Source organism: Benincasa hispida, chromosome 12 (assembly GCF_027475165.1).
Source record: "Benincasa hispida cultivar pf3 chromosome 12, pf3_genome.v1.1, whole genome shotgun sequence".
NCBI classification, from domain to species: domain Eukaryota; kingdom Viridiplantae; phylum Streptophyta; class Magnoliopsida; order Cucurbitales; family Cucurbitaceae; genus Benincasa; species Benincasa hispida.
The window spans coordinates 30,087,975-30,115,298 of record NC_143489.1 but is presented as its reverse complement, the minus strand read 5'-3'; the positions used below and the strand labels follow the sequence as shown (position 1 = coordinate 30,115,298).

Genomic DNA, 27,324 nt, shown 5'->3' with positions numbered 1-27,324 from the left:
ACAACTGCCATCATATTTTAGTTTTTACAATTTACCCAAAAATATAAAAATTCCAAATTTGTGGGGTTAGAGATAATAATATTGAGAAATATTGAGATTAAAATGTAATTTGGTTAAACATTGAATGCAACTAAATAAAAAAATCTTATACAGAAGATTTTGATGGACCGGAATTGGGCTATGTTTCTTTAAAGTTGAAAGAGAGCATTTATAAAACAAACTCGAAGAACATAATATTCCGCTCCTAATATTTTCCTAAACTAATTCTGTCCTTAACGGTAACAAAGTGAGTCAGAAAAAGGAATTAAAATCAAATTAGGAATTAAATTGCTATATTAGTTTGTAATTACAGGAGATAATCTGGTGACTGAACTCCGACCACTAGGTTATTGTACACTTTCAATCATCTTTCTGTTCAATTTCTTCTATTCTCTTTCGATTTCACGCATTCTGTGTTTAAGAAATAACAATGGGAATGTGGAAAACGGTTGAAAGCTTCAGAATGGGTCTCGATCTTCCTGATCTAAACGAAATTTACATACCTCGGAGAAGGAGGGGATCTTCCGGCGCCGGAAAGAAAGAACAACCCAAGACTGAGACCGAACTCCCCTTGACTGTGTTGGAGGCTGCAGCTATTCTAATAGAGATGGCAAACTTTGTTTCTGATGTTGAACCGCAAAATATTAACACCCACAAAAGAAAGAAGCCTCCGACGCCAACGCCGACGACTATGACTAAGAAACAGAGGAAGAAGAAGGCAAAACAGAGCAAGTATCCGTGGATTACTGAGATGCCGGTGGCGATGAGAGATCGGATTGTTGAAATGGGTGGCTACGGAATTAATCTGGTGATTCAGAAACAACTCCAAGATACGGATTTAAACAAGAATCAAGGGCGTTTATCCCTCCCAGCAGAGAAACTGTTGTTTGATTTTACAACAGAGGATGAGAAGATATTGCTGAGCCAACGAGAAAACAAAAAGAAAAAAGGGATGAATGTATTGATAATGGATGATGTTTTAGAAGAAAGAAGGATTTGTTTGAAGATGTGGAAGATTGGAAGTGGGGATGTCTACTGTTTGATGACACAGTGGAATTCGTTTGTGGAAGAAACGGGATTGAAAAGTGGCGAACATATTCAAATTTGGTGTTTTAGAAAAGATGATGAATTTGAGGCTTCTCGTCTTTGCTTTGCCATGGTTAAGTTGAACTAATTAGCAACTTGCTAATTTTGTAGCTAATTTTCGATGTAACAAAGACTTTGAATTGAAGCCATATTTGGAATGAAATTTTGGATCGAAATTCCTCCTACGTTTTGAGTAAAATTGAAAATAAAGAATAATAAAAGGGAAACAAAAAAAGAACCAAAGGGCTGTGAATAAAAGAATGGGGAGAAGGAAGAAAAAGCGAATATCAAAGCTCTGGAAAATGAAAAGACACTTGTACTGCAAATAATGATAAAGGCTCAAACGCAGTGGACATTCAAATATGAGAATTTTATTAAATTAAAATAACTAAGATTGACGAAAACGAAGACACAATTAACAATTTTATTTAATCATATTTTTTCTAAACCATTCCTTTTTCCTTGTGTCATATCAAAATTTACTCACTTTTTTTATTAAAAAAAATCAAGTAGATTTATTTTATTTAATAAACGATTGTCTATTTCTCTATCTGTATTTGATTATTTATATTTATATTTCAATTTTTTTATCAAATTAAATTTTACTTCTATAGACATGTTGACATTTCTATTAATACATTCCGTAATTTATTACGATCAATCTAACAAAAGCTACTAAATAAAACTAACAAAAACTTAGGATAATATCACAAATTAAATTGATATATTTATTAAAGTTCAAGGTTTAAATTAGTAAAATTATTAATTTGGGATTTAAACTGATTCAACGTCCCAAGTTCAATTGATATAATTATTAGTTTAGATTTTAAATTGATATAACTTCCGAATCTTAGAAATATAAATTAATATTTACGGTTAGGAAAATTAAATAATTTGTATTCATAGTAAATCTAAGTTTGACGGCCAATTAGATTAGTATTTTAGAGCATTCAGATTAAAAAAATAAAAAGAATTCGATTGAAAAACCGATAAAACTATGCTACATAAAATCAATGGCGAGTCAAAACATGTGTATTGAGATTCCAAATTCCATGGGACCAAACATAATTACAACCCATAATAATATGGACATATTTGAGTGTTTTTACTGGTAAATGTGTATTTCAAAGGGTAACAAATAGTTCCTACCTCAAATATTTATGTTTGGCTACCATTTAAACGATTTGGTTGTACACTTCCTTCGTTCTACGAACCCTTATTGATTCTGAATTTTGTTTGCAAAGGAACTGGATTTTTGACGGGCCAGCCGTTTTCTGAAAAGGCTTTTATATGGACTTGTATATGGCCCTCATGGATAAAGCTTTGATAGAGTGGCTCCATGTTATTAGCAAGAATTCTTTCCTTTGCAAGCCTCTTTCGTTGATAAGTCTTTCCGTTCATAAGCCCATAAAATTAGTATCTTGTATGATATTGTTGCCCTAGCCATCACATTTTCGTTCTCACCCTTTTATTAATTCAATTTGAACCTGACGCTTTTCAAGCACGATAAAACGGGTGTGCAACCTAGAGAGATGGTTGTATCTCTTTTCTGAATGTGGTATTGAGGTTCGATTCATTTGGAAAAGAGATCGGGAATTGCTGATACTAGTAGTAACTTCTTTCCTTTTTTGTTATTAAGAGACAATGTTGAAGGCAAGTAAAGCATTAAGACAAAGCAACAATAGGACAAGTTTAAGACAACCGGCGGAAAGGCCACAAACATCTCCTTCTCTTGAACTGTATAGCAGCGCTTGGTATCATTCAGCTTGCGACTCTCAGGATGGCCTTCTTGCATCAACACTCCACCAATGGAAAAATCGGACTACCTCGTATGCAACGTTGGAAAATTCATTTTGCAGAAGTAAGACAACGAAATTTTTGTAAGGATGACCCATTCTTTAGAAACCCAAATGAAAAGTGACTCAATTTAAAATCAAATGAAATTTGGTCAATTGCTTGCGTCTGAAATTACCACACCATGCATTCTCAATTATGAAGGGTATGCCATTAACAACATAAGTTTAGCTTCAGTTGTGCATTTCCCAACACCAAACTGAGGCAAAATGATCCTTGGTATATTTTGTCTAACAGAACGATCAATTTTATTGCTTGGTAAATGAACTAAATCAGTCATCTCAATGAGATCCAACTAGTAATCATCAATATCGTTAGAAGATATACGACATGGTATGACAAACCATCAATAATAATCTAGAAGAAAATGACATATTAAGAGTTTAACCACGGATCTCTTTACCACTGCAACTAATTTGAAGATATATTTAAGTTTTACCTAAATACTTTTAACATTCCACAATCTCCAAAATTGTTTTGGTTGTTTCCTTGAAGTTGAGGCTAACAATATTCTCCATTTTCAGTGTTCCCAAAACCGATTATGAAATGTCACTCCAATAACATAACTGAGAGTGCCATCTAATAGAGTTTAGTAAATCAGGATCAGAAGTATCTGGTCTTGCAAAATCCATCAGTTCAATTTTGGATAGACTTGAGGCCTTCCGCCATTTTCTTCTACAGTAGATAAAACTTGAAAAAGAAAAAGGATGATTAGTTCATCAATGAAACAAAAAAGTGAAGGGCTTACAAGATCATTGAAATTTGGCACTTTCATCAAACGTAGTAATTAAACAAAACCCAAAAGAAATGTCAAAAGACTAAGTGTCTTGACCAAAGGGTGAGGAAAAGGACTCTTTGGTTGTTTTCGATTGCTATCCATTGAAGAAGATGCATTGAAGTGTATAAAGAAGAAAAGAAAATGTGAGACAACTCAGTATACAAACCTTGTCACTAGGCTCTAATGCACGAAAACTTTCATAAATGTGTGCTATTTCCATTGATTCCAGAATAATTTACATCTCAATCTATTTTTACCTACACTCGGCTGGTAAAATAACCTCTTAATTTACAATTAATAACAAGCTTAACAAAAGGAGCTACTTACACCAAGTTATCAGACGCTAAACAGAAGAGTATAATAACAAGCTTTTTATTTTATTTTTAACTTTTCTTTAGCCTTATGGTTAAGCTGGATTTTGAACCAGCTTGTGATGTGTTGCTACATAGATAGAAGAACTAGTGTCAGGATTCAAGTGGGAAAGAAGGTGTTACACGTCTGGACGCAGATTTTCCAAAGCTCTTCCTATAATGGCCAAAACTTCTTGTTGAGGCTTACGGTTAGCTACAACAGGCCCTCCCTGCCCTTTATAATGAACAACATGATGGCTGAAAAGCAAAATGACCATATGTATATGAGTATCTTCGAGCATATAGATCAAAACATTTGAGTAAATTATTCTCGTTGTCACTTATACTTATAGAAAGTCAATGAGGTTTGCTATTTCTACGGCTTCCACTAGTATTGATATTTGTGAGTTCTTCCCAAATACATCCATCATTACACTAAAAAGTGAGGAGAGAGTTTGGAGAAAAATTGACTATAATTAGCTATATAAGAACTCAACTTCTACTCAATATATCATTAACCAAGAATTTTGTGTTATGGTAAATGATGTGCTATAGTCTCAAATAACTTCTACCCCAACTACCAACGTGGAAGATAAAAAAGTTCATAAAAAAATAATAACTATAACAAGTTTTATCCAATATCTCATATGAACAATTCAACTGTATGACTTGTAATACTAAAAAAAACGAAGATTATATATGATATATCTATGCATCTATATATCTATATACATCTATGTATATATTGAACTGTGTGCGTATAGATATTTTTATATATTTTTTCAAAAATTAATGAGGGTGCTTCCAATCTCACATCAAACTTTTACCACTGAAATCTCGTAAGCTCATAAGGTGACAAAAAAACTAAGATTTAAATATTGATGCAAGGGCTTATGTTAGTATTTTCCTATTCTAGTACTACTAGCTGTTTAGAAGATAGTTTTTTGTATTTTCTTTTATCCCAATCGATTGGAGATGTTATTTAGTTACTAACCTATTCACTTGGTTAGTCAAGCTAGTTTGGATTGGTTATGGGTTAGTTACAATACTTGACAAACTATAAATAGCTTGTATTGAAGACTTTAGTATCATAATTTTCATTTACAAAGAAATAAGGCTACGTGCATTCAATTGAGATGTCAAATTCATGAGTTACTCTTTAGAAAAGTCTGTGGTAACTTACTTTCTCTAGTAAAATTATTGTTAAACTTCACTATGCACCAATTCAAATTGTAAGATATTGATGTTTAAGTTTATTCTCCTATCTTTGCTCATAAACATTTTTAAAGTTTTAAAGTTCTCAAGTTTCTTAGTTTTTTTCTCTCATTGCTTTGCTATACTAGTCATTTGTGGGGATTGCACTTTAGGCCAAGGCCCATAGCAAACATAAAAGTGGAAAAACTAGTCATATATGATAATTAGAACCTAGCCGTTTATAGCCATTGGAAACTAGTCGTTTATAGCCGTTTTCTTGTCATTTTCTTCTTCCTCATATTCTTTATAAAGAAGAAAGTTTTGCAAGATCAAGTAGAAATTCTTTGTTTTCAAGATTGCTAACCTTTACTTCTTTCCTCTACTATTTTCTTAGCAATTTTTCATTCACTCCAACCCAGTCTCTGACGAGTGCACATCAAAGATCAGGAGTTTTGTCAACCTTGGGGAGCAACCAGCTTTGGCAATTTAGTATCGAGACCGCACCGATCTTACTTTCAAGGTAGTGGATTTATCCACGGTACAACAATCGACATTCGATTCCAACAATAACATCCACTTGTATTATTCTAAAGTATCTAATATATAAGATAAAGAATATAAGACAGTTTCAATTAGTAGTGAGTGATCAAATCTTTCTCTTTGTACAATTGTTTGCTTATTAATATTTCGACATTTGTTTAAAAACCCCATATCGGCCAGTTCTATAATAACCAAAATTAAGATTTAGACATTTGTTTCAAAGTCCACATGATTAGATTTTGACAAATAGCATCATACAAAATAATATGTAAGATACAAATAAACCACATTTCTACAACTGAAACTTGCTTTTGGACTGATTGCTGAATTCATTGTTATCATCTAATGAAGCATAAAAGTTCAAACAAAAAGCTCTCAAATTCGTCACTTTAAACGAGAACTAACAAAATAAATTACAATCTTCTCACTATTATCTTAGAACTCACAGATACAGATGTCGAACCTTCTAAGTATCTCATACAATCTCTTAAAGCATATAAAACTGTCGAAAATAATGGTTTGACGTAGGGGCATTTTTGTAATTTACCATGTTTTGAGAATGTCCTAGAATTCGCAGTTCGTGTTAAACATTCTATTTATCAATACAATATTATTGAGTAATTTATTCAATAAAGTTATTGATTTTGCATTCTATTATGAAAATCCAATAAACATATCCATGGCTATAGTGTGAATACTTTAACTTTATGTGGTGACATAAACATGATCAAGTTAATAGTATATAGCCTAAATGGTCTAATAAGTATATGGATGAAATTGGGTATCTCATCCTGGTAATATATTGGATGCGGCCCATTTTGTAGGTAATACAAATGATTTGATCCACAGATCATTCATGTAGAGACATGTGAGTGGGGGCATCCAATGCAATGAGTTTGCATATAGACTGGACCACAAAATAGTCACTTTTTTAAAACTGACTATTTCATTTTAAGTAACCTAGGATAACTCGATCTTAATCCTGAGCTAGCTATGAACTCCTGTTTGTTCGGGATTATCCTTTGATCTGCATGGGTGAGAGTAGTCCAACAACACTACTTAATAAGCCTTCCATTTTGGGGATAAGACCAGATGAATAGCTGGGGACATAGCCCTGCAAGATGAAATTCATTCCTACCCGATTTAGGGTTAGCAGATAGGTTGTTCTTTAAGTACTGATTCAGGTCTTGAACAATCGGGGCCCCGCCTTCTCATGATAGAGAAAGAATTTGATTCATAAGTATTATGAATCAAATTGTTCATTAGAGGGTCAGTGGGAACTTAAGGAACAAGATGTATTCACAGGGGGCAAATGGTGATCTTGACCCAACTGTGATTATGAAAGATCTGTGAATGATCGACTTACTGATCATAGTTATATCAAGTGAACATAATCTATAGTGAGGGGATTTCAACTATAGGCTTTAGTGGATTGACCCATTAGTTAACGAATGGAGGTTAATTTGGTGTAATGAGTTTAACCAATTAATCTCGGATCGTTGGAGTCTATGATCTATAGATCCGCGAGGTCCCCCTACTAGCTCGCAAATGGATTAGCTTTAGAGTAGCATGATAAGTTAATTTGAAACGTTCAAATTAGAATTAAACAAAATAGGAGAATTTATATTTAAATATGATTTAAATATATGAAGGTGGATTTGTGTAAAATTAATTTAATACTTGATATTAATTTAATTAGAATTAATTGAATTATTTAAATAATTATTTATTAATTTTATTAGATAACTAATTTATGAAATTAATTTTACAAATTAATAATATTTTCATTTTTTAAAATCAAATTGATTTTTGAGATTATTTGGTAAAAATTGAAAACTTGGAAAAATAACACAAAATGGAAAATTGGTTTTTTCCATTAAACCTTCAACTAGTTCACACCAAACCCACTTATTTTGGCTTTAATAACTCCAAGCATGAGCTATATCTCATGCAGCCATCTTCTTTAAATGAAAGTCCTGCAATAAATAAAGAAGATTGATTGGAGTGAAATTGAGGCATGCATCTAAAGAGTTTTTACAGAAAAATTCGGGCTAAAGAAATTGTTCTTCAAGTGGGTTGTAGCAGTGTGTTCTCCTTCAAGTTTCCTTTCATTCAAGCTGATTTTGAGTCCCACAGTCTAAAGCTCCAAGAGAATAGTAGGGAAGATCTTGAGGTGGTCCACAACAAGTTTCGCAGAAGATTACAGCTGACAATCAAGATTTCAAGGAGTTCTAGAAATGTATGACTTCAAACCTTCTTATGATTGATGAGCATGCTTTAGTTACTGCCAAAATTAATGAATTAGAATGCTTATTGATCCTTGTTGCTTCTGCTGCATGCTGATATGCTCTAACAATTGGTATCAGAGAATCATTTAAGCACTCAATTTGGTTTAATTTTTGTGTGGTGGGTGTTTTTTATGAGTTATATTTACATGGTGCACTAATATAGTTTTCTGAGTTTTGACATTTAAATTTTCTTTAATTTCTTGATTAAATTTGTAATTGGCTCTTGATTCATGAGCTTATATGTGTTCTCAAGAGTCTGCAATTTATTTGGAGTCATTAGAGTTGAAATTAAGATGTAATTGAAGAAACAAGTGAAGAAGGTCGACCTGCAGATTCCAGTTTTTCAATCTCTACTCAAATATCATCGTTGAGGTATAAACGCTAGACGATCGTGTAGTTACGGGTGCTAAACGATGTGAAGAGGCGCTACATGATAGCACTACACGATCGTGCAGCTTTGAGTGGGCGCTGAACGATGTGAAGAAATGCTATATAATAGCACTACATGATCGTGTAGCTTTGTGCAGGCGCTCAACGATGTGAAGAGGTGCTATACGTTAGCACTACACGATCGTGTAGCTTTGTCCGGTGCTAGACGATGGTGATACACAATAGTTGGAAGACGCTAGGCGATCATGTAGCTTTTTCTGGCGCTAGACGATGGCGATACACGATAGTTAGAAGACACTACATGATCGTGTAGCTTTGTCCGACGCTAGACGATGGCAATACACGATAGTTGGAAGACGCAAGGCGATTGTGTAGCTTTGTCCGGCGCTAGACGATTGCGTTACATGATCAGACAGACATTAGATGATCGCGTTAGACGATAATCATCAGTGTTACACGATGAGCCTCAGTAAGATTTCGAGCATGGAGCGAGAGCAGCCGATTCAATCAGTTTTCTTGAGGTCCTGTCTGGTTCAACCTCAAAACGTTTTTGGCTCGTTCTGTTCAGACTTTTCAGTTTGGTTCAAGTTGTTTGGGTTCGGTTTGGAGCGGTTCGAGCAGCCCAAAAGCGGTTTTGAAGTTGTTTCTTGCTATTTTGTAATAATTAGGCTTTTGTTTGCTTATTTATGCCAAAACTAAAACCATATCAGTTTATGTTTAATTGTTTATGCATGTGATGTATGTAATAATTAAATAAATCTTGTATATGTATATAGTATGCCATGTAGATTTAAAATCCCACCGTAGGAAGCATGTTACATGCATTTAAAATATGTTATAAAATGTTATAATATATAGTATGCATGTTAGGGTTTCTTTTATTTAATATAATTGTTATATTAAATATTGAATGCCTTTGTTGTACGTTGTGGATGTTTAACATGTCTAAAGTTTTATAAGTTGTTATAAAAATAAATTAGACTTTAAAATCCATAACAAAGATACACAACATGCTCACTTAGGTTAACAACTAGTTTTAACAGTTAAAATAGATTGTTAGCTTATAAAATTTGGTTACAAACTCAAATCGGTTCATAGTCTGGGGGTATATAAGTTGACGGTTTATAACACCTTCTATTTGGGGATTATGACCGAAAGATCGAGAGTTGTTAACTTATTTTATGAGCTTGCATGAGCGATGTGAGGTTTAAAACTAGTTTAAACACTTAGACATTGTAGGGTTATATCCAAATATAAATGTTATACTTGGATAAAAAATGATATAGACTTAGGTTGTTTAAATTTAGTCGTTTTGTACCTAAGTAAATAGATACCCAAACATGTAGAATACTTCAATGGGAGATTAACAATATATTTGATATATAGTTATTAGTTCTCACATCCTCAAGAGTTCACACCGTGAGTTCCATGCTTGGCTTTGTATCGCTTTTACCGCGACTACTCCATTCGGAAATTGTTTGAATGGGTCAATAACAAGGTGAATGAGGGAAGTAGTTCATAGTAAGTGAGTGAAGGAAATGTGTTAACATTTTCCTACAATCTCCTTCATTAGTTTGAACCGTGAGATTCCTATGTTGCATCTGCTGTCATTTGTAGGCGGTACTAGTTAGTCGTTAACCACGCCGATCTCCTTGGAGGGTTTAACATAGGATTCGGAACAACCTAGGATTTAGTAAATGAATAAGGTCTTATAGTTCAATCTTGGGTACTGTCTTCTATTTCGGGGGCATATTCATACCGTTCTATAAGATCTGAAAATAGTAGGTCACACTTACAAGAATTACTAATTGTTAGTAAAGATCTTGACCAAAAACGATAACCAAAAGAATTATAGGAGTAAAAAGTTATTTTGATATAGTATTTGGCCAAGAATTGTCTTGCTTCAGTGAAGGAATTCTTGATTGCCCCTTGGTAGTAATTGTTCTAAATCACTAAAGTATCGTCACAAATAGAAAAAGATTTATTGGGTACTTTATTATTTTGCTAATATTGGATTTAGATGCATAAATTTTTAATAGAATTTGTTTAAATTTTTTTAGTAATGTCGAATTCAATCATACAGTTGCTAGCATCCGATAAATTTAAAGGTGAAAGATATTCAAACTAGAAATCCAACATCAAAACAATATTAGTTGTGGATGATTTGAGGTTTTTGTTGACGGAGGAAGGTACTCCGGTTCCCAATACAACATCGAACTGAAATGTTTGGGATATCTATGATCGGTGGATAAGAGCTAATGAGAAAGCTTGGGCCTACATCTTAGCAAGTATATCTGATGTACTTAATAAGAAACATGAGGTAATGCCCACCGCCCATGAGATAATGGCGCCGATTTAGAAGATGTTCGGGCAACTGTCATCGTCTGCTCGACATGAAGTCATTAAGTATGTCTACATTACTCACATGAAAGGTGGAACCAACGTTAGAGAACATGTTCTTGATATGATGGTCCATTTTAATGTTGTTAAGGCTCATGGGGCAATGATAGATGAAACAAGTCAAGTAAATATGATATTGGAATCTCCCCCGGAGAGATATCTACCATTCAGAACCAATGTTGTTTTTACAAAATTACTTATAGTTTGACCACGTTGTTGAACGAGTTACAAACATATCAGTCTATGATGAAACTTAAATAAAAAGACGTAAATGTTATTTCTAGGCCTACGAAGTTTCTTAAGGGGTCAACGTCTGGAACAAGACCCATTGATAACAAAAAGTCTGTTCCTTCTTCTTCAAAAGATAAAACCATACAAATGAAGAAGAAATGTAAAGGGAATAAGAAAACCACTGCTAAGAAAAACAAAAACAAAACTCTCAAAGGAAAATGGTTCCATTGCAGAGAAGATGAGCACGGGAAGCATAACTGCCCAAAGTATTTGGTTGAAAAAAAAAAGCGAAAAAGGCGAAACAAGGTAAATCAGATTTACTAGTAGTTGAAACATGTCTAGTGGAAAATATTCACCTTATCTGGATATTGGATTCAGGCGCCGCTAATCATGTTTACACTTTTCTACAAGAAACTAGTTCTTGGAGAGAACTTCCTGAACATGAAATGACTTTCAAGGTAGGAACTGGTGAAGTCATTTCAGCTCATGTAGTGGGAGATATCTTTTGAATCTAATGAAATGTTTGTTTTTTCAAGAGGTATTCATATTTGTTCTGAAAGACTCGAAAATAACTTGTACATATTAACACCAACTGAAGTGAAGGTCATTCTAAATATAGAGATGTTTAAAACGACTGAGACTCAAAATAAGAAACGAAAAATTTCTCCTAACGCCTATCTTTGGCACCTCAGAATTGGTCACATTAATCTCAACAGGATTGAGAGATAGTAAAAAAAGGGTAATTTAAATCAGTTAGAAGATAGTTCTTTACCTCCATGTGAATCGTGTCTTAAGGGAAAAAGGACTAAAAGATTTTTTTCTGAAAAAGATCTTCGTGCCAAAGAGCCTCTCGAACTTATACATTCAGACCTATGTGGTCCGATGAATATAAAAGCACGAAAGGCTATCAGTATTTCGTCAGTTTTATTGATGATTACTCTAGATATGACTACATTTACTTAATCAATTATAAGTCTGAAACTCTTGAAAAATTCAAAGAATTTAAGACTGGGACAGAAATTTTGTTAAGTAAAAGAATTAAAACATTTTGATATAATCTAGATGGTGAGTATATGAATTTACAATTCCAGAACTATCTAGTAGATCATGGAATTCAATCCTAGCTCACAGCACCTGGAACACCACAACAAAGTGGTGTTGCAGAAAGGAGAAATCGAACCTTGTTAAACATGGTCCGATCAATGATGAGTTATGCTTAGTTACCTCAATCCTTTTGGGGGTATGCATTACAGACTGCAGTATTTATTCTAAACGTTGTTCATTTAAAAAGTGTTTTAGAAACACCATATGAGTTATGGAAAGGACGCAAAACTAGTTTATGTCATTCTCGTATATCTATGGTATTAAAGATGCCCTAGTTTTTTTTTTTTTTTTTTTTTTTTTTTTTTTTTTTTTTTTCTCAACATTGTATTGTATATATTAGATTTCACTAGAGTTTTAGTCCAAGTGGGAGATTGTTGGGAATGTCCTAGAACTCGCAGTTCGTGTTAAACATTCTATTTATTAATAAAATATCATTCAGTAATTTATTAAATAAAGTTGTTGATTTTGCATTCTATTATGAAAATCCAATAAACATATCCATGGCAATAGTGTGAATACTTTACTTTATGTGTTAACATAAATAGGATCAAGTTAATAGTATATAGCCTAAATGATCTAATAAGTATATGGATGAAATTGGGTATCTCATCCTGGTAATACTATTGGATGCGGCCCATTTTGTAGGTAATAGAAATGATGTGATCCACAGATCATTCATGTAGAGATATGTGAGTGGGGGCATCCTATGCAATAAGTTTGCATATAGACTGGACCACAGAATTATCACTTTTCTTTATAACGACCGCTTACTGTTAAAACTGACTATTTCATTTTAAGTAACCTAGGATGATCTTAATCCTGAGCTAACTATGAACTTCTATTTGTTCGGGACTATCCTTTGATCTGCATGGGTGAGAGTAGTCCAATAGCACTGCTCAATAAGCCTTCCATTTTGGGGATAATACCGAATGAATAGCTGGGGACATAGCCCTGCAAGATGGAATTCACTCATACTCGATTTAGGGTTAGCAGATAGGTTGTTCTCTTAAGTACTGATTCCAGGTCTTGAACAATCAAGGCCTCGCCTTCTCATGATAGAGAAAGAACTTGATTCATAAGTATTATGAATCAAATTGTTCATTAGAGGGTCAGTGGGAACTTAAGAAACGAGATGTATTTACAGGGGACAAACGGTGATCTTGACCCGGTTGTGATTACGAATGACTTGTGAAGGATCGACTTACTGGTCATGGTTATATCAAGTGGATATGATATATCTATAGTGAAGGGAGTTCAACTATGGGCTTTAGTGGAGTGACCAGTTAGTTAACGAATGAGGGTTAATTTAGTGTAATGAGTTTAGCCAATTAATCTCGGATCGTTGGAGCCTATGATCTATAGATCCGCGAGGTCCCCCTACTAGCTTGTAAATGGATTAGCTTTAGAGTAGCATGATAAGTTAATTTGAAATGTTCAAATTAGAATTAAACGGAATAGGAGAATTTATATTTAAATATGATTTAAATATATGAAGGTTGATTTATGTAAAATTAATTTAATATTTGATATTAAATTAATTAGAATTAATTGAATTATTTATTAATTTTATTAGAAAATTAATTTATGAAATTAATTTTACAAAATTAATAATATTTTAAATTTTTAAAATCAAATTGATTTTTGAAATCATTTGGTAAAAATTGAAAAATTAGAAAAACAATACAAAATGGAAATTTGGTTTTTTCCATTAAACCTTCAACTAGCTCACACCAAACCCACTTATTTTGGTTTCAGTAACTCCAAGCATGAGCTGTATCTCATGCAACCATCTTTTTGACATGAAATTCCTACAATAATAAAGAAGATTGGAGTGGAATTAAGGCATGCAACTAAAGAGTTTTTACAGAAAACTTCGGGCTAAAGAAATTGTTCAATCTTCGGTTTTTTCTCCCTGTTTTACTGTTTTCCACGTAAAACTGTGTGTTGCATTCTTCTTCCTTTTTCATCATGATATTAAAGCATGGATTTGAAACCCTATACGTTATTGACGAGAATCAACCACAGTCTTCATCAGTCGTATTTGAAGGGGTAAATGGAGCCACCGATATCAACATCAACGCCGCAATACAAGTAGCTGTGGAACGGTACCTTAAGATAGCTTTACCCAACCTTCTTCAACCGTTCACCGGAGCAATAGAGACCAGCCTAGACGGCTCTAGTCGGCCAGTGGATATGTGATAACGGGCAGAAATGCACGTTATTACATTACTAAGTTATTAAACAATGAGTGTTTGCGTTGATGAAATATGTTAGATTGCATCCAAAAAGCATTAAGTTTATAACATTGCGGTCGCATGCGTTTATCGCATAGAAACAATTTTTGTATTTTTATGCAGAATATGCGTTGACGCAAGGCGGAAAAAGTGATCACAAGAAATCAATGGACGAGCGAAGCATTACCGAAAGGCTTTGCGGTGATTTGTGTTCGCAAACATCTGCTTAAGAAGGATTGCCGCATAGAGTCGGCGCAACTTGGCCAGCACAACTTGGTGGGCACATTTGGGTGAAAGGTATAATTAAACACGATGAGACAGAAAGCTGATGACGGTCGAATCCGAATTAAGTTGACAGCCGCTAATAACAAGTACACTCAGCTTTTCGGTGACAAATATTTGGTGCATCAGTCAGAGAATTAAAGTCATCCCATCTATGCAATCATAAGAGGGAAGTTGCCTTTCACCCCAAAAGCTTTATAAATACCAAAGACAACCTTCATAAAAGGAGTTCGAACACTTAGAGAATTTTCCTTTAGCTTAGCCTTCTTCTTAGTTTTTCTTTTATTTTAAGGCAGAAGTAAGAGAAGAAGGTTGTGTCGATAGATTGTTCCGATGAGCTCGGGAGAGTTCCGGAAGCATCAAGATCAGAGAGAGGGCTAGCTTCTGCAGAAGCAGGAATATCTTTTGAACCGAATAGGGTTGCCAATGTAAAGGCCTTGGGCAGCAAGGGATTGCTACCAAGCTCTCTACTTTTATCTTCCATTGTTATTTTGTACTCAACTTATTTATAGAAATGGAATTCACTTCTCTATATCTATTCACTCTCTCATTATTATGCATGAGTAGCTAAATCTATTGAATGGATTAAGAAGCACTTAGCTAGTATAACTGGGGATCTTCATTCTATGCATTTATCTTATATGATGTATGATTCATTCGTCCATTAGAGATACTCGGAAGGGTAGTCTAAGGATAGGATCTAGGCCAGAAAAAGTCAGGTTAGAATCTAGACTTGGGAGAGTTAGATTAGAACACATAATCAAGAGATAGGAGCTTAAGAATAAGCACTGTTTGTTATTACCGCATCACATGCATCCTAGAGATAGGGTATGATTGTATGCGGTCACCTTGTCGCGTGCATCTTGCATCATCGCATAGGAAAAGAGTAGAGACTTAGGGATAAGCTCTATGGACACTTTTGCATTCAATACATGTGTCCTAGACTTAAGAGCACCGCATTTGCATTGGAAAATGACTTACTGTACATGGGTGTAGCATGATCGCATAGTCTGATGCATCCCCAGGTCACGCTAGTTAAAGACTTTCTCAACCCATTCCTTTGCATACTCAGTGCATCTATCGCATATTCAACTTTTCTCGAATCCGCCGCATTTATTATTTCATTACCGCAACCAACAACACCAAACAACTATTTGAGTTACCCTTTACTACAAAGTCTTCCGAGAAATTACCGTCGCATACTATTTTCCAAGTCCCTGAGTTCGACCCTAGACTTACTAGGAAACTCAGTGGGGTTTACACTTGGATTCCACTGAACAAACTTGATTGTTTAGCACAATTCTATCACCCATTTCATCCATAGTTCCACATCATAAAATAACACATCAAGATGCGCGCTCAAATGGGCTCCAGTCGGACAACCGAGACGCTCCAAATGCAGCTAGATTCGTTGAAATCAGACCACCTCATAGTCGTTGACCTCGACCTAGTCGTCACCGACCATCTAGCTCACGTCAGTCGTCGACTCGCCCGACAGGTACAGTCGCTGATGATGCCGATCGAGCCAACCTCACAGCTGATTTCCTTTGACCAGCTGCTTGGAATCCTACTGTTCCTTCGATTTAACCAGTGCGGGCTTCACTCCTTCGATCAGTTCGGCAGTGGCTCCTTGTGGCACAACTGCAGTTCATTCTAATCAGCAAGGCTTCCACGGTTCCCATAACCTCACAGTCGCGCCAAGCGGCAACGATGCGCCACGTGGTCTGATCCCGATAACCTCAAGCAGAAACACTAGCATAGATCAGTCGATAGGCTTTGAGCATGGAGAATCTTCTTCTATGTTTCAGGATAATATAGGTCCTGTAAATGAGATCCAATGCCAGTTTACCCATCTTCAATAGCACGTTGCAGGTTTTGGAGCAGTCCTTGGTACAAACCCTCAACCAGCTTATCAGATCTTTCTACAAATCTCCTTATGCATTTTGAGAACCCGATAAATTCTTTCCCTACTTTACCCACTTCAATTTTTTTTTTTTTCTGGATCGATGGTAAATTTTGCAGGGTTCATCATTGGAGAAAAGCTAAATGGCCAAAACTATTTTTCATGGGCCCAATCAGTGGCCCTCGAGGGGCGCCATAAATTTGGGAACCTAACGGGTGAGATACCAAAACCGAGGCTTGGTGATCCTTAGGAACGCGTCTGGAAAGGAGAAGATTCTCTGTTGCGATCGGTTCTGGTGAATAGCATGGAACCTCAGATTGGCAAGCCGTTACTTTATGTTGCAACCGCCAAAGACATTTGGGATGTTGTGTAGAAGTTATATTCGAAAAGACAAAATATCTCTCGGTTGTACACATTACGCAAGCAGGCCCATGAATGTAAACAGGGATCAATGGATGTGACATCCTACTTTAACAAATTATCCCTATCGTGGCAAGAAATGGACCTTTGTCAAGAAATGTTTTGGGATTGTTCTTGTGGGGGAGTTCAACACTACAAAATTGAAGAAACTAATAGAGTGTAAACTTCCTAGGTGGGTTAAACTCAAAGTTTGATGTTGCTTGAAGTCGGATATTAGGCCAATGTCCTGTACCTTTCCTCATGGAGGTTTGTTCGGATATACATTTTGAAGAGGACAACTTAACTGCCATGAACAACCCAGTAATCACATCAACAGATGCTGCTACTTTTGCTACAAAGTCTTCCAGGTCTGACGGTGATAAGTAGAATAATAAACCTCTTTCTGTCTGTGAGCACTGCAAGAAGCCATGGCATACGAAAGATCGGTATTGGAAGCTACATGGGAGACCTCCTAATAGCAGACGACGTCAGTCACATGACAAGTCAAACCTTAGACTTGCCCTTGTGAATGACTCAACAAGTGGAAACTCTCAGACTCAATCTCCAATAGATGGTCAAAGTAATTCAAGTAATGTTGGAGTTAGTGCTATTGCACAGTCAAGTACGGTTTAGTCCTTCGGCTTCCTTAGTGTTAATGGTAAAAAATCTTGGATTATTGACTCAGTAGTGACAGATCATTTAACTGGCTCATCTTACCAATTTATTTCATACTGTCCGAGCACTGGTAATGAAAGGATTAGAATCGCAGATGGGTCATTTGGTTCTGTTGTAGGAAAAGGTCATCTATCTTCGTTTGAAGGTTTAGTGTTGCGTGACGTGTTACATGTTCCCATGATTTCATATAATTTATTGTCTGTCAGTAAAATTATAAGAGATCTGAGTTGTCCAACTATTTTTTCACCCGACTCTGTTTTATTTAAGGATCTAAGCTTAGGGATGACGATTAGCACTGCCCAGCACAATAAGGGACTATACTTCCTGACTGATGATACTTCCCCTAGGGATGGTTATAGGTATAGTTTCATTTCTTTGAATTTTTCTACTTCTGAGTGATTTTATGTTATGCCATTTTCGCCTTGGGCACCCCAGTTTTCAATACATGAAATATTTGTTCCCGCATTTGTTTCGCAATATTAATATCTCATCCTTAAATTATGATGTGTGTATCCAGGCCAAACAGAGTCGTGTCTCCTTTTACTTTCGACCTTACAAACCATCCAGACCCTTCAGTCTTGTCCACAATGATGTTTGGGGTCCCTCACCAATCACCACCTCTACAGATAAATACTGGTTCATCACCTTTATCGATGACCACACTCGACTTACTTAGGTTTTCCTTCTTACTAATAAGTCTGAGGTGTCAACTGTGTTCCAACTAACAATTCTATGACATTGTAGAAACCCAGTTTAACACGAAAATCGCAATCCTGCGAAGTGAATGGGCGTGAGTTTTTTAACAACTCTTTTCGAGATTTCCTTTCTTCTAAGGGAATTGTCCATAAGATCTCTTGTGCCTACACTCCTCAGCAGAACGGAGTGGCCGAACGAAAGAATCGCTATCTTATGGAAGTCGTTCGTTCTCTCATGTTGTCCACCACCTTTTCGTCCTACTTATGGGGGGATTCTAATCTCACTGCGCCCACCTAATTAATTGCATGCTTCTCGTGTTCTAAACTTCCAAAATCCTCTTGATTATTTTAAAGAGCCATATCTTACCACCCGCCTTATCCCTGATGTGCCACTTCGGGTGTTTGGTTATGTTGTCTTTGTTCATACCCACGGTCCAAATCACACGAAGTTTGCCCCTCGTGCTCAGAAATGTGTGTTTGTTGGGTATCCTCTCCACCAACATGGATACAAATGTTACCACCCACCTTCTCGAAAATATTTTGTTTTCATGGATGTTACCTTTCTCAAGGATCAACCTTTCTTCCCTATTCGTCATCTTCAAGGGGAGAATTCTAGTGAATAGACTAATTGGTCTACTTATTCAGTACCTTTAGAATTGTCTTCTGAGCCTGAACCTGTCAGGTCTGTCCTTCCCACCAATCAAGTTCCGTGGATAACATAGTATAGGAAGAATCTCAGGAAGGAAATAGTGTCAGTGCCACCTATCATTTCTCTAATTCTGGTCCATGAGTCTAACCCAGCATCAGCTCCAAGTATCTGTATTCCTACCACTAATGAGATTGGTACTTGTAATGAGACTGATACTTGCATAGTGGATAAAGATGAGGTAGGTGTTGACGGTGCTGCCAAGGACACCACGAGAGGTGTAGAGATAGCTAAAAATAACAATGCTGAGGAAACAAATCCAAAGAATGGAAGTGATACTAGTAAAGATAAATGTGTGAAAGGTTCTTCAGAAGATGAACCCCTGGAGCAGAAAACCGAATATGGTGAAAAACTAGACAAGATGAAGAGCCATGATATTTTTCTTGCTCTTACCATTGCCCTAAGGAAAGATTCTAGATTTTGTATAAAGTATCCTATGCATGGTTACATGACGTACAGTAACCTTTCACTCGAGTTCAAGGTTCTTACTACCAGCCTAGATACAGTGATGATACCAAGTAGCATACATGTAACAATAGAGACTCGTAAATGGAAAGCTGCAATTATGGAGGAAATGAGAGCTTTTGAGAAAAACGAGATGTGGGATCAGGTTGTTCTCTCAGAAGGACACAAGACAGTTGGATGAAAATGGTTCTTCACCATAAAATACAAGTCTGATGGGACGATTGACAGATACAAGGCTAGACTGGTTGCGAAAGGCTTTACTCAGACCTTTGGAATAGAATACTCTAAGACCTTCTCTCCCTTGGCTAAGCTTAATACTATCTGGGTGTTGTTGTTAGTTGCAGTGAACAAAGATTGGCCTCTTCATCAATTGAATGTAAAAAAATGCGTTTTTTAATGGGGAACTAGAAGAAGAAGTCTACATGAGTCCTTCTCCTGGTTTCGAGAGTCAGTTTAAACATTGGGTTTGCAGACTAAGGAAGTCACTATATGGGTTGAAATAGTCTCCAAGGGCGTGGTTTGATAGATTCACCACCTTTGTTAAGGTCGAAGGGTATAACCAAGGGCACTCAAATCACACGTTTACAAAGAAGTCAGGTTCAGGGAAGACTGTAGTCCTCATAGTTTATGTCGATGACATTATTTTATCTGGTGATGGTACTGTTGAGATTATGAGACTTAAAACGAAAATGGCCTAGGAGTTCGAAATTAAAGTTCTGGGAAAGTTGAGATATTTCCTCGGGATGGAAGTGGCTCAATCAAAAGAGGGTATTTTAGTTTCTCAACGGAAGTACACTCTTGACTTTCTCAAAGAGACAGGTATGACTGGGTGTAAACCTATTGACACCCCAGTGGAGTATAATGCAGAGTTCCCGTCAACAAAGAAAGATATCAACAATTAGTTGGAAAATTAATCTACTTGTCCCACACTAGACCTGATATATCCTATGTAGTGAGTGTGATCAGTCAGTTCATGCAAGCCCCCTATGAGGAACATATGACGGTCGTTGAGCGAATTTTAGAATATTTGAAGGCAACTCCTGCTAAGGGCTTAATGTTCAGAAAGTGCGATAAATGCTACATTGAAGCTTACACCGATTCTAACTGGGCAGGTTCTATTGTTGATAGAAAGTTAACATTTGGATATTGCACCTTTTTCTGGGGAAATCTGGTTACTTTGGAGAAGTAAAAAACAAAGAGTTGTAGCCAGAAGTAGCACTGAAGCTGAGTACAAGGCCATGAGCTTAGGGATATGTAAAGAGATTTGGTTGAAGAAAGTTTTATGAGATCTCCATCAAGACAATGAACTTTCGATGAAACTGTTTTGTGACAATAAAGTGGTAATAAGTATTGCGAATAATCCAGTTCAGCATGATAGAACAAAACATTTGGAGATCGATAGACATTTCATCAAGGAAAGACTAGACAATGGAAGCATATGTATCTCCTATATCCCTTTAAATCAGCAAGTCGCAGATGTTCTCACGAAAGGGTTGCTCAGACAAAGCTTTGATTATTGTGTCAGGAAGTTGGGTCTTATTCATATCTACGTCCCAACTTGAGGGGGAGTGTCGAAAATAATGGTTTGACCTAGGTGCGTTTTTGTAATTTACCATGCCCCTAAAGTTTCCTGTGTGACTATTTATTTGAGCAGTTTTTTTGTATTCAGTGTATCAAAAATAATAAAATATCGGTCTTCGATCGTGGTTTTATCTCCCTGTTCTAGGGTTTTCCACGTAAAACTGTGTGTTGCTTTCTTCTTCCTTTTTCATCAAAAACCTATTAATAAAAAAAGTTCATAAAATTACAAGACCAAATAATTTAAAACCTAAGTGTGTTACATAAACATATTTATTTCACATGCTAAAAATATAGAGAAGATCAGAATACAAAACATAACTAGACCTCCAAAAGTTAGTATAAACTTCAACCTGCCAAATTTGGGTATTAGTGATGACATTGGTGGAGTTCTTTTACCATGTAATTGGCCAAATATTCCTGCACTTCATGTATCAAAATGATCGTATATAATTCAAACTTAGTAAACTTTTAAATATGATATGCAATGCATCTTATTAATATAAAATGAACAAAAAAAAAAGATGTAAATTAAATATAAAATGACATTATTTAGTAAGTATGATAAATTGATAATAAGACTTTCATGAGTTGGATAACCATTTTTCTTCTAATAAATCAATTTCATCCATTTATTTTAACATTAATGAATTTATGAAATAAGTTATTTTGAAATTAATGCTTGAAATTCACTTTTAAAGTAATGAACTTTGAGTGTTTAATGATTAATCTCCTCTATCATTTGTGTCATTTTTAAAATTATTAAAATAATTTTAAAAGTCATCTATCTCACTTTCACTATATTGTTGTACCTATCACTGTTCTTTGTCGGCTAACTCTTGTCACCACCACGACCACCATCGCCAACCAACTATAACCATCGGCACCACCTCTGATCACTATCAACGGCCAACTCGAGCCCCTACCACCTTGATAACCAACCACCACCAATTCCAAAAGCGACCACCCAAAACGACCATTTCTGACAACCATTATTTTAAATTTTAAGTTCACAAATTTTATAGTCATCCTTTATAGTAATTTGATAGTAATAAAAATACTTTTAATCTATAACAAACTAAACAATCTTATATATAAAACTACCTTTGAAAACAAAATTGCCAAACATGTAAGTGGTTTTATTTTAAACCATTTTTATTAAAAGTGATTAAATGAAAATGAATTTTTGAAAAACTTTTTTTCGAAGTCAACCCAAACATGCTCTTATTTGGATTTGAAACTTCAAGGAGCACAATCTTCCTTAAAAAATTATGTTTTGTTTAACTTTTTGAATGTTTATTTAATTTTAATTTTTTAGAAAGGAGAACCAAATATATAAGTGTTCTTATTTTAAATTGTTTTTTTTTAATATCTAAATGAAAATGAGTTTTTTAAAAATATTTTTTTCTTAGTTAATGAGGTATTACATAACCATGAAAAAGTAACCCAAATTTAAAAGTTCCAAATTGGCGATTGGCAAATATGTTTTCTTAGGTTTATAATTTGGTAATTTAAGAGAGGAAGAGTGTGGACCAAGTAAAGAACCAAACTTAGGCCACAAGTTCCCAAATAAGAAGGCAATTGGTATGGGGGATATAAAATTTTGGTAGTTTAGGCCTCTCTTCAAGTACCAAAGGTTGAAAAAAAATTAAAAAGAAAGAGCATAAAAGAGTTTTATTTGCAAAAGTGATCAAAATTTATTCTCAATTCAAGAGCTCACTAATTAAATTGAGAGTGAAATGATATATGATCCATAAATTTTAAAATGTTATATTTTTACTTGTGAATTATGAGTTTAGTTTCCATAGGATTCATAGGGTCCAAAATGTTACTTTTATACCTTTGAACTCTAAGCTTAATATCTATTTGGTCACTAAAAATATTAATTTTACACTTTTCATCTTGAGTAACCAACACTTACTTTTAATCAACTGGTGTTAATTTTCTTTATTCAAGAACATCATCCACTATCACTACATTCATCCCTTTGTTGTTCTTATTTCTTGTCCGCTCAACAACTTCCTCTCCTACTTTGTTGCATAATCAAATAGCAATTTCTTTATTGGGAGGGACAAATACGCATGATTCTTGTTTAGATATATATTCTGAAGTTATTTTGAATTACTAGGTTGTAGAGCCCCAATACTAAGCCCGACTCAATATTTCTCGATGAGTTATAATTCCTTCAGCTCGACTTGATGTCCCGAAGCTCGATGAGTATAAATAATGGTTAATTCAAAATGGGGTTGATTGCAACCATTTAAAGACTACAAGGATATAAGTTGAGCAAATTGAAAATTAATGAATGTGACTATAACCAACCTTGTAGTTTAAGGGTGGTTTGTGCAATTTTTTCAATAAATTTATATTAACTAACCTTGTGATTAAATTTAAATTTTATTATTAAAAATATGACCTACAATTGCTTACAAGACATAAAATTCTATTTTTTAAAAATATGACCAACATAATTTAATTTCGTTTGGAGAAAGTTAGAATAAGTCTATGTGGTTTATAAATAGAATTTAGTCACTACGATTTGGTAAAACCTTCATAAATAGTCCCCTACAGTATGGACTATATTTTAGAATTTTATCAAACCTATGGACTCAATCTAATTTTATCCGAACTATATGAACTAAATTCTAACTTAAAAATCATAAAGACTGAACTCTAACTTTCTTCAAATCATGACAAAATTATTGCACTTGTTAAAGGATCAAACATGGCCCAAGGAAACAACACTATAAGAATATCTTGAAAATTTTAATTATTTATACGGATTTGAAATTTCAGGGGCATAACCCTCCTTATAAGTAAAGATTAAAAGTGTGTTTGATTAAACTTTTTTGGGGTCTTTTTAAATATAAAAAAAATATTTAAAAATATTTAAACTTTATAGCAAAAAATTTTAAAATACAAAACACTTTTAGAACTTTTGGCCATAAAATGTAAATATTGTTTAGATTTTTCAATTTTTTAAATATTTATTTTCTATAAAGTGTAACAAATTAAAGCATATAACTGTTTTATTTTAAGTATTTTTTTTATAAAAACAATTTAAATAAAAACGACTTTCTAAAAAAACATTTTTTTTTCTTGATCAATCCAAATAGATGTATGACCTAATCTTGAAAAAGTAGACCGAGTTTAAAAGTTCCAAATTGGTGATTGAGAAATATGTTTATTAGGTTTATAATTTGGTAATTTAAGATAGGAAGAGTGTGGAGCAAGTAAAGAACCAAACTTAGGCTACAAAAGAAATTTCCATGTAAAAAGGTAACTGGAATGGGAATATATAATGGGATAATAACATAAAAACCCTAATAAAGGTCTTGAATTACATTTATGTTCAACTTTTTCATTATTTACAAGAATGTCAAAGGTTTTTTTCACTAACGTTCGACCGGGCAAATAGTGGTTTCTTCATGCAGACCTTCGACCATCCATTTCTTCATTGATGGCAAATGACAACGCAACTCGGACAATAGTGGATACTTAATGGCTAGCATGAAGATAATTGATTAAAAGACGAATGTCAGGACCCAAAATGATTTTTGTCCCACTTTTTAAAATTTAAGAATTTTGATCTCTTACCTACTTCATTGTATCATCATCGATCTTTAATTTTAAAATTAATTTGTTATTATATTTTATTGCTTGAAATTTATTGTAATTTTCGTTCTTGAAATTAATTGATCATTTTGATTAATAACTCTTAACTTTATATATTCGTTACCAATCTTGCTATCAAAATCAAATAGGGTAATTTAATGTATTATTATTATTTTCTTCATAACTTTATATATTCAGCAAATTTTATTAATTTATTTGATTAGGCCCACTTGGTGAAATTTTTTTCATTATTTTAAATCTCGTCATCCTTCAGAGCTGTCATACCGATCTTACATTTATTTTGTACTTTTCTTCTCCAACATAACCAACTTTGGCTTCTTCTGGCTTCTTCCTCTCTCACCCTTTTCAGAAAAGATTTATTTATTTATTTATTTTTAAGAAACCATCATAACAGAGTTTTATTGCAAAAGTAATCAAACTTTATTCTCGGAGCCACCAATTAAAGCTGAAAGTGGAGCAGAATTTCATCCTGGATGGAAAATGTTACATTTTCTTCCGTGAGTTAAATGAGTTTAGTTTTTATTTGAGTTTACACTTATCAATTTTACACTTTTAATCTTAAATAACTTAACACTTACTCTATTTGGTTGCGAGAGTTATTAATTTTATACTTTCAGATCTTGAATAATTAACACTTACTTGTAGTCATTGATATTAATTTTCAATTGATTAACTTCAAATAAATATGAAGTGGATTTTTCAATTTAAATAACAAATATTTAAGCTAATTTAATTATAATTAATTTGTAAAAAATTAATAAAAGTAGACTCTTAGTGAAAACTATGGTCGTTTGGATCGTGAAGATTGTTTTATGTGTATGAATATTAAATATATGCAATTTAAATGTCTGTGTTTAGATTTGCAGGATAATTAATATTGGAAGTTTGATTTACCAATTTTGTATATAGAAACTAGAACTAAATAATTATTTAATCAAATGTAAGATAACATGTAATGCAGTCATAATTAATTTAATTATTTAATATATTGTTACATTGATTAAGTATTTAATCACTTAAAATATCAATAAATGGATATTTTTAATTAAACATTACTTAAATTTATTTATTTAATTAATAAAAAATTAAATAAATAAAAATTTATTAGAATATTAATAATTTATGATAAAATTTTATATTAAATAGTTAAGATAACATAAAATATCAATGATAAGTCTAATAATATATTTATATTTAATAATGAATTAAAATTAATAGTAGTAATTAATTGATATTAATTTATTAATTAATGGGACTCTATTCATTTTCCAAGTATAAAAATTCTACAAGTATGGAGGGTATTAAACAACCATATCATATGAATATTCTGACACTACAAAAATATTTGTCTTTTCCAACTAAACTTTTTATGCATCTGGAAAAGGCTATTTGTTTGTAATTAAGTTTGTGAAACTAAGTTGTATGTTAGGTAAGGAAACCAATTAAACGTAAAAGTTGTTGATTTTTGTTTATTTACTTAAATTTATAAGATTCAAGTAGGTTTCAATTATTGGTTTAGAAAGAATTAACAAGTTAAATTTTCAGTAAATTAGAAAAATTGTATATGAAAAAAGACCAATCTCAAACCAAAATCTTAAGATCTCGAGAAAAACAACAAAAGAAATGTAAAATTTTGAAACTTTTCCCAACACCAAACTAAATTGGTGTCAGGAAAGGTAACTTCTCATAATGCTAATTTTTCGAATTTGGCATCAAGAAAGATTCCCTTCCCTGCCCTCACATACCCAACCCTTTGCCGATGCCAAAAAAGTGGCATCAACATAAAGTATTTCTCTTGACGTCATAAACCAATTTTTGACATCATGAAAGGTGACTTTTGTCGACACTATCTTTTTCACGTTGGTATACCTCCTCTCATTTCCAACCATTGTGAGATCAATTTTTTCCGACAAAGAAACTTATTTGCATCGGGATAGGGTTTCCTGGCAACCTTGTTGACAGTTAAAAAAACGTCGGGAAAGGCTTTCTCACCCTTTTTTTTTTTTTTTACTTTTCCCAAAAAACTTTTCTTTTTTCGGTGGTAAAAATATAATTCCTTGTAGTTAAACAAACAAATATATTAAATATCCGTTGAAACTGTGAAATTCCAGTATCTGCGGAACAAACATAGCCTTATAGTAAAACTGCAAGACACGACTGGACAAAAAAACCCATACTTTTGCAGATAATTTCAAAGGTACTCAATTTTTTTCTAAATTTAGAGTGCTCTAATTAAGCACTTAATCTATTAATAAAGACAAGTTTTTCTTAAGAGACAAACCAGACTAAAATATTTTCCAGAAAAAATTAGTTTAATAAAAAAAATGCAGTGTGTGAAACGATCTCATCTTCATTGACTTTTATTATGTCATTTCAGTTATGGGATCGGAGAGAAATCTAGAGTGATTTAAATTAATTAAAGAAAAAAATATTTTTTAAAAAAGTCATTTTGTTTAAATTCATTTGATAAAAATGGTTTAAAATACATGTCGAAAGT

At 33.8% G+C, this 27,324-nt stretch overlaps 1 protein-coding gene across 1 annotated transcript; it reads left to right on the top strand.

Moving 5' to 3' along the window:
• The first annotated feature begins 344 nt into the window (after nucleotides 1-344).
• Nucleotides 345-1,352, top strand: LOC120068513 (putative B3 domain-containing protein At2g27410). The gene has a single exon (XM_039020309.2). The coding sequence runs from the start codon at nucleotides 470-472 to the stop codon at nucleotides 1,211-1,213; it is 744 nt and encodes a 247-aa protein (XP_038876237.1). The 5' UTR covers nucleotides 345-469; the 3' UTR covers nucleotides 1,214-1,352.
• The last annotated feature ends 25,972 nt before the right edge of the window (nucleotides 1,353-27,324 follow it).

What these genes read in the sequence shown, in the direction of transcription:
- LOC120068513 (XM_039020309.2), top strand. Translation starts at nt 470, where the DNA reads ATGGGAATGTGGAAAACGGTTGAAAGCTTCAGAATGGGTCTCGATCTT.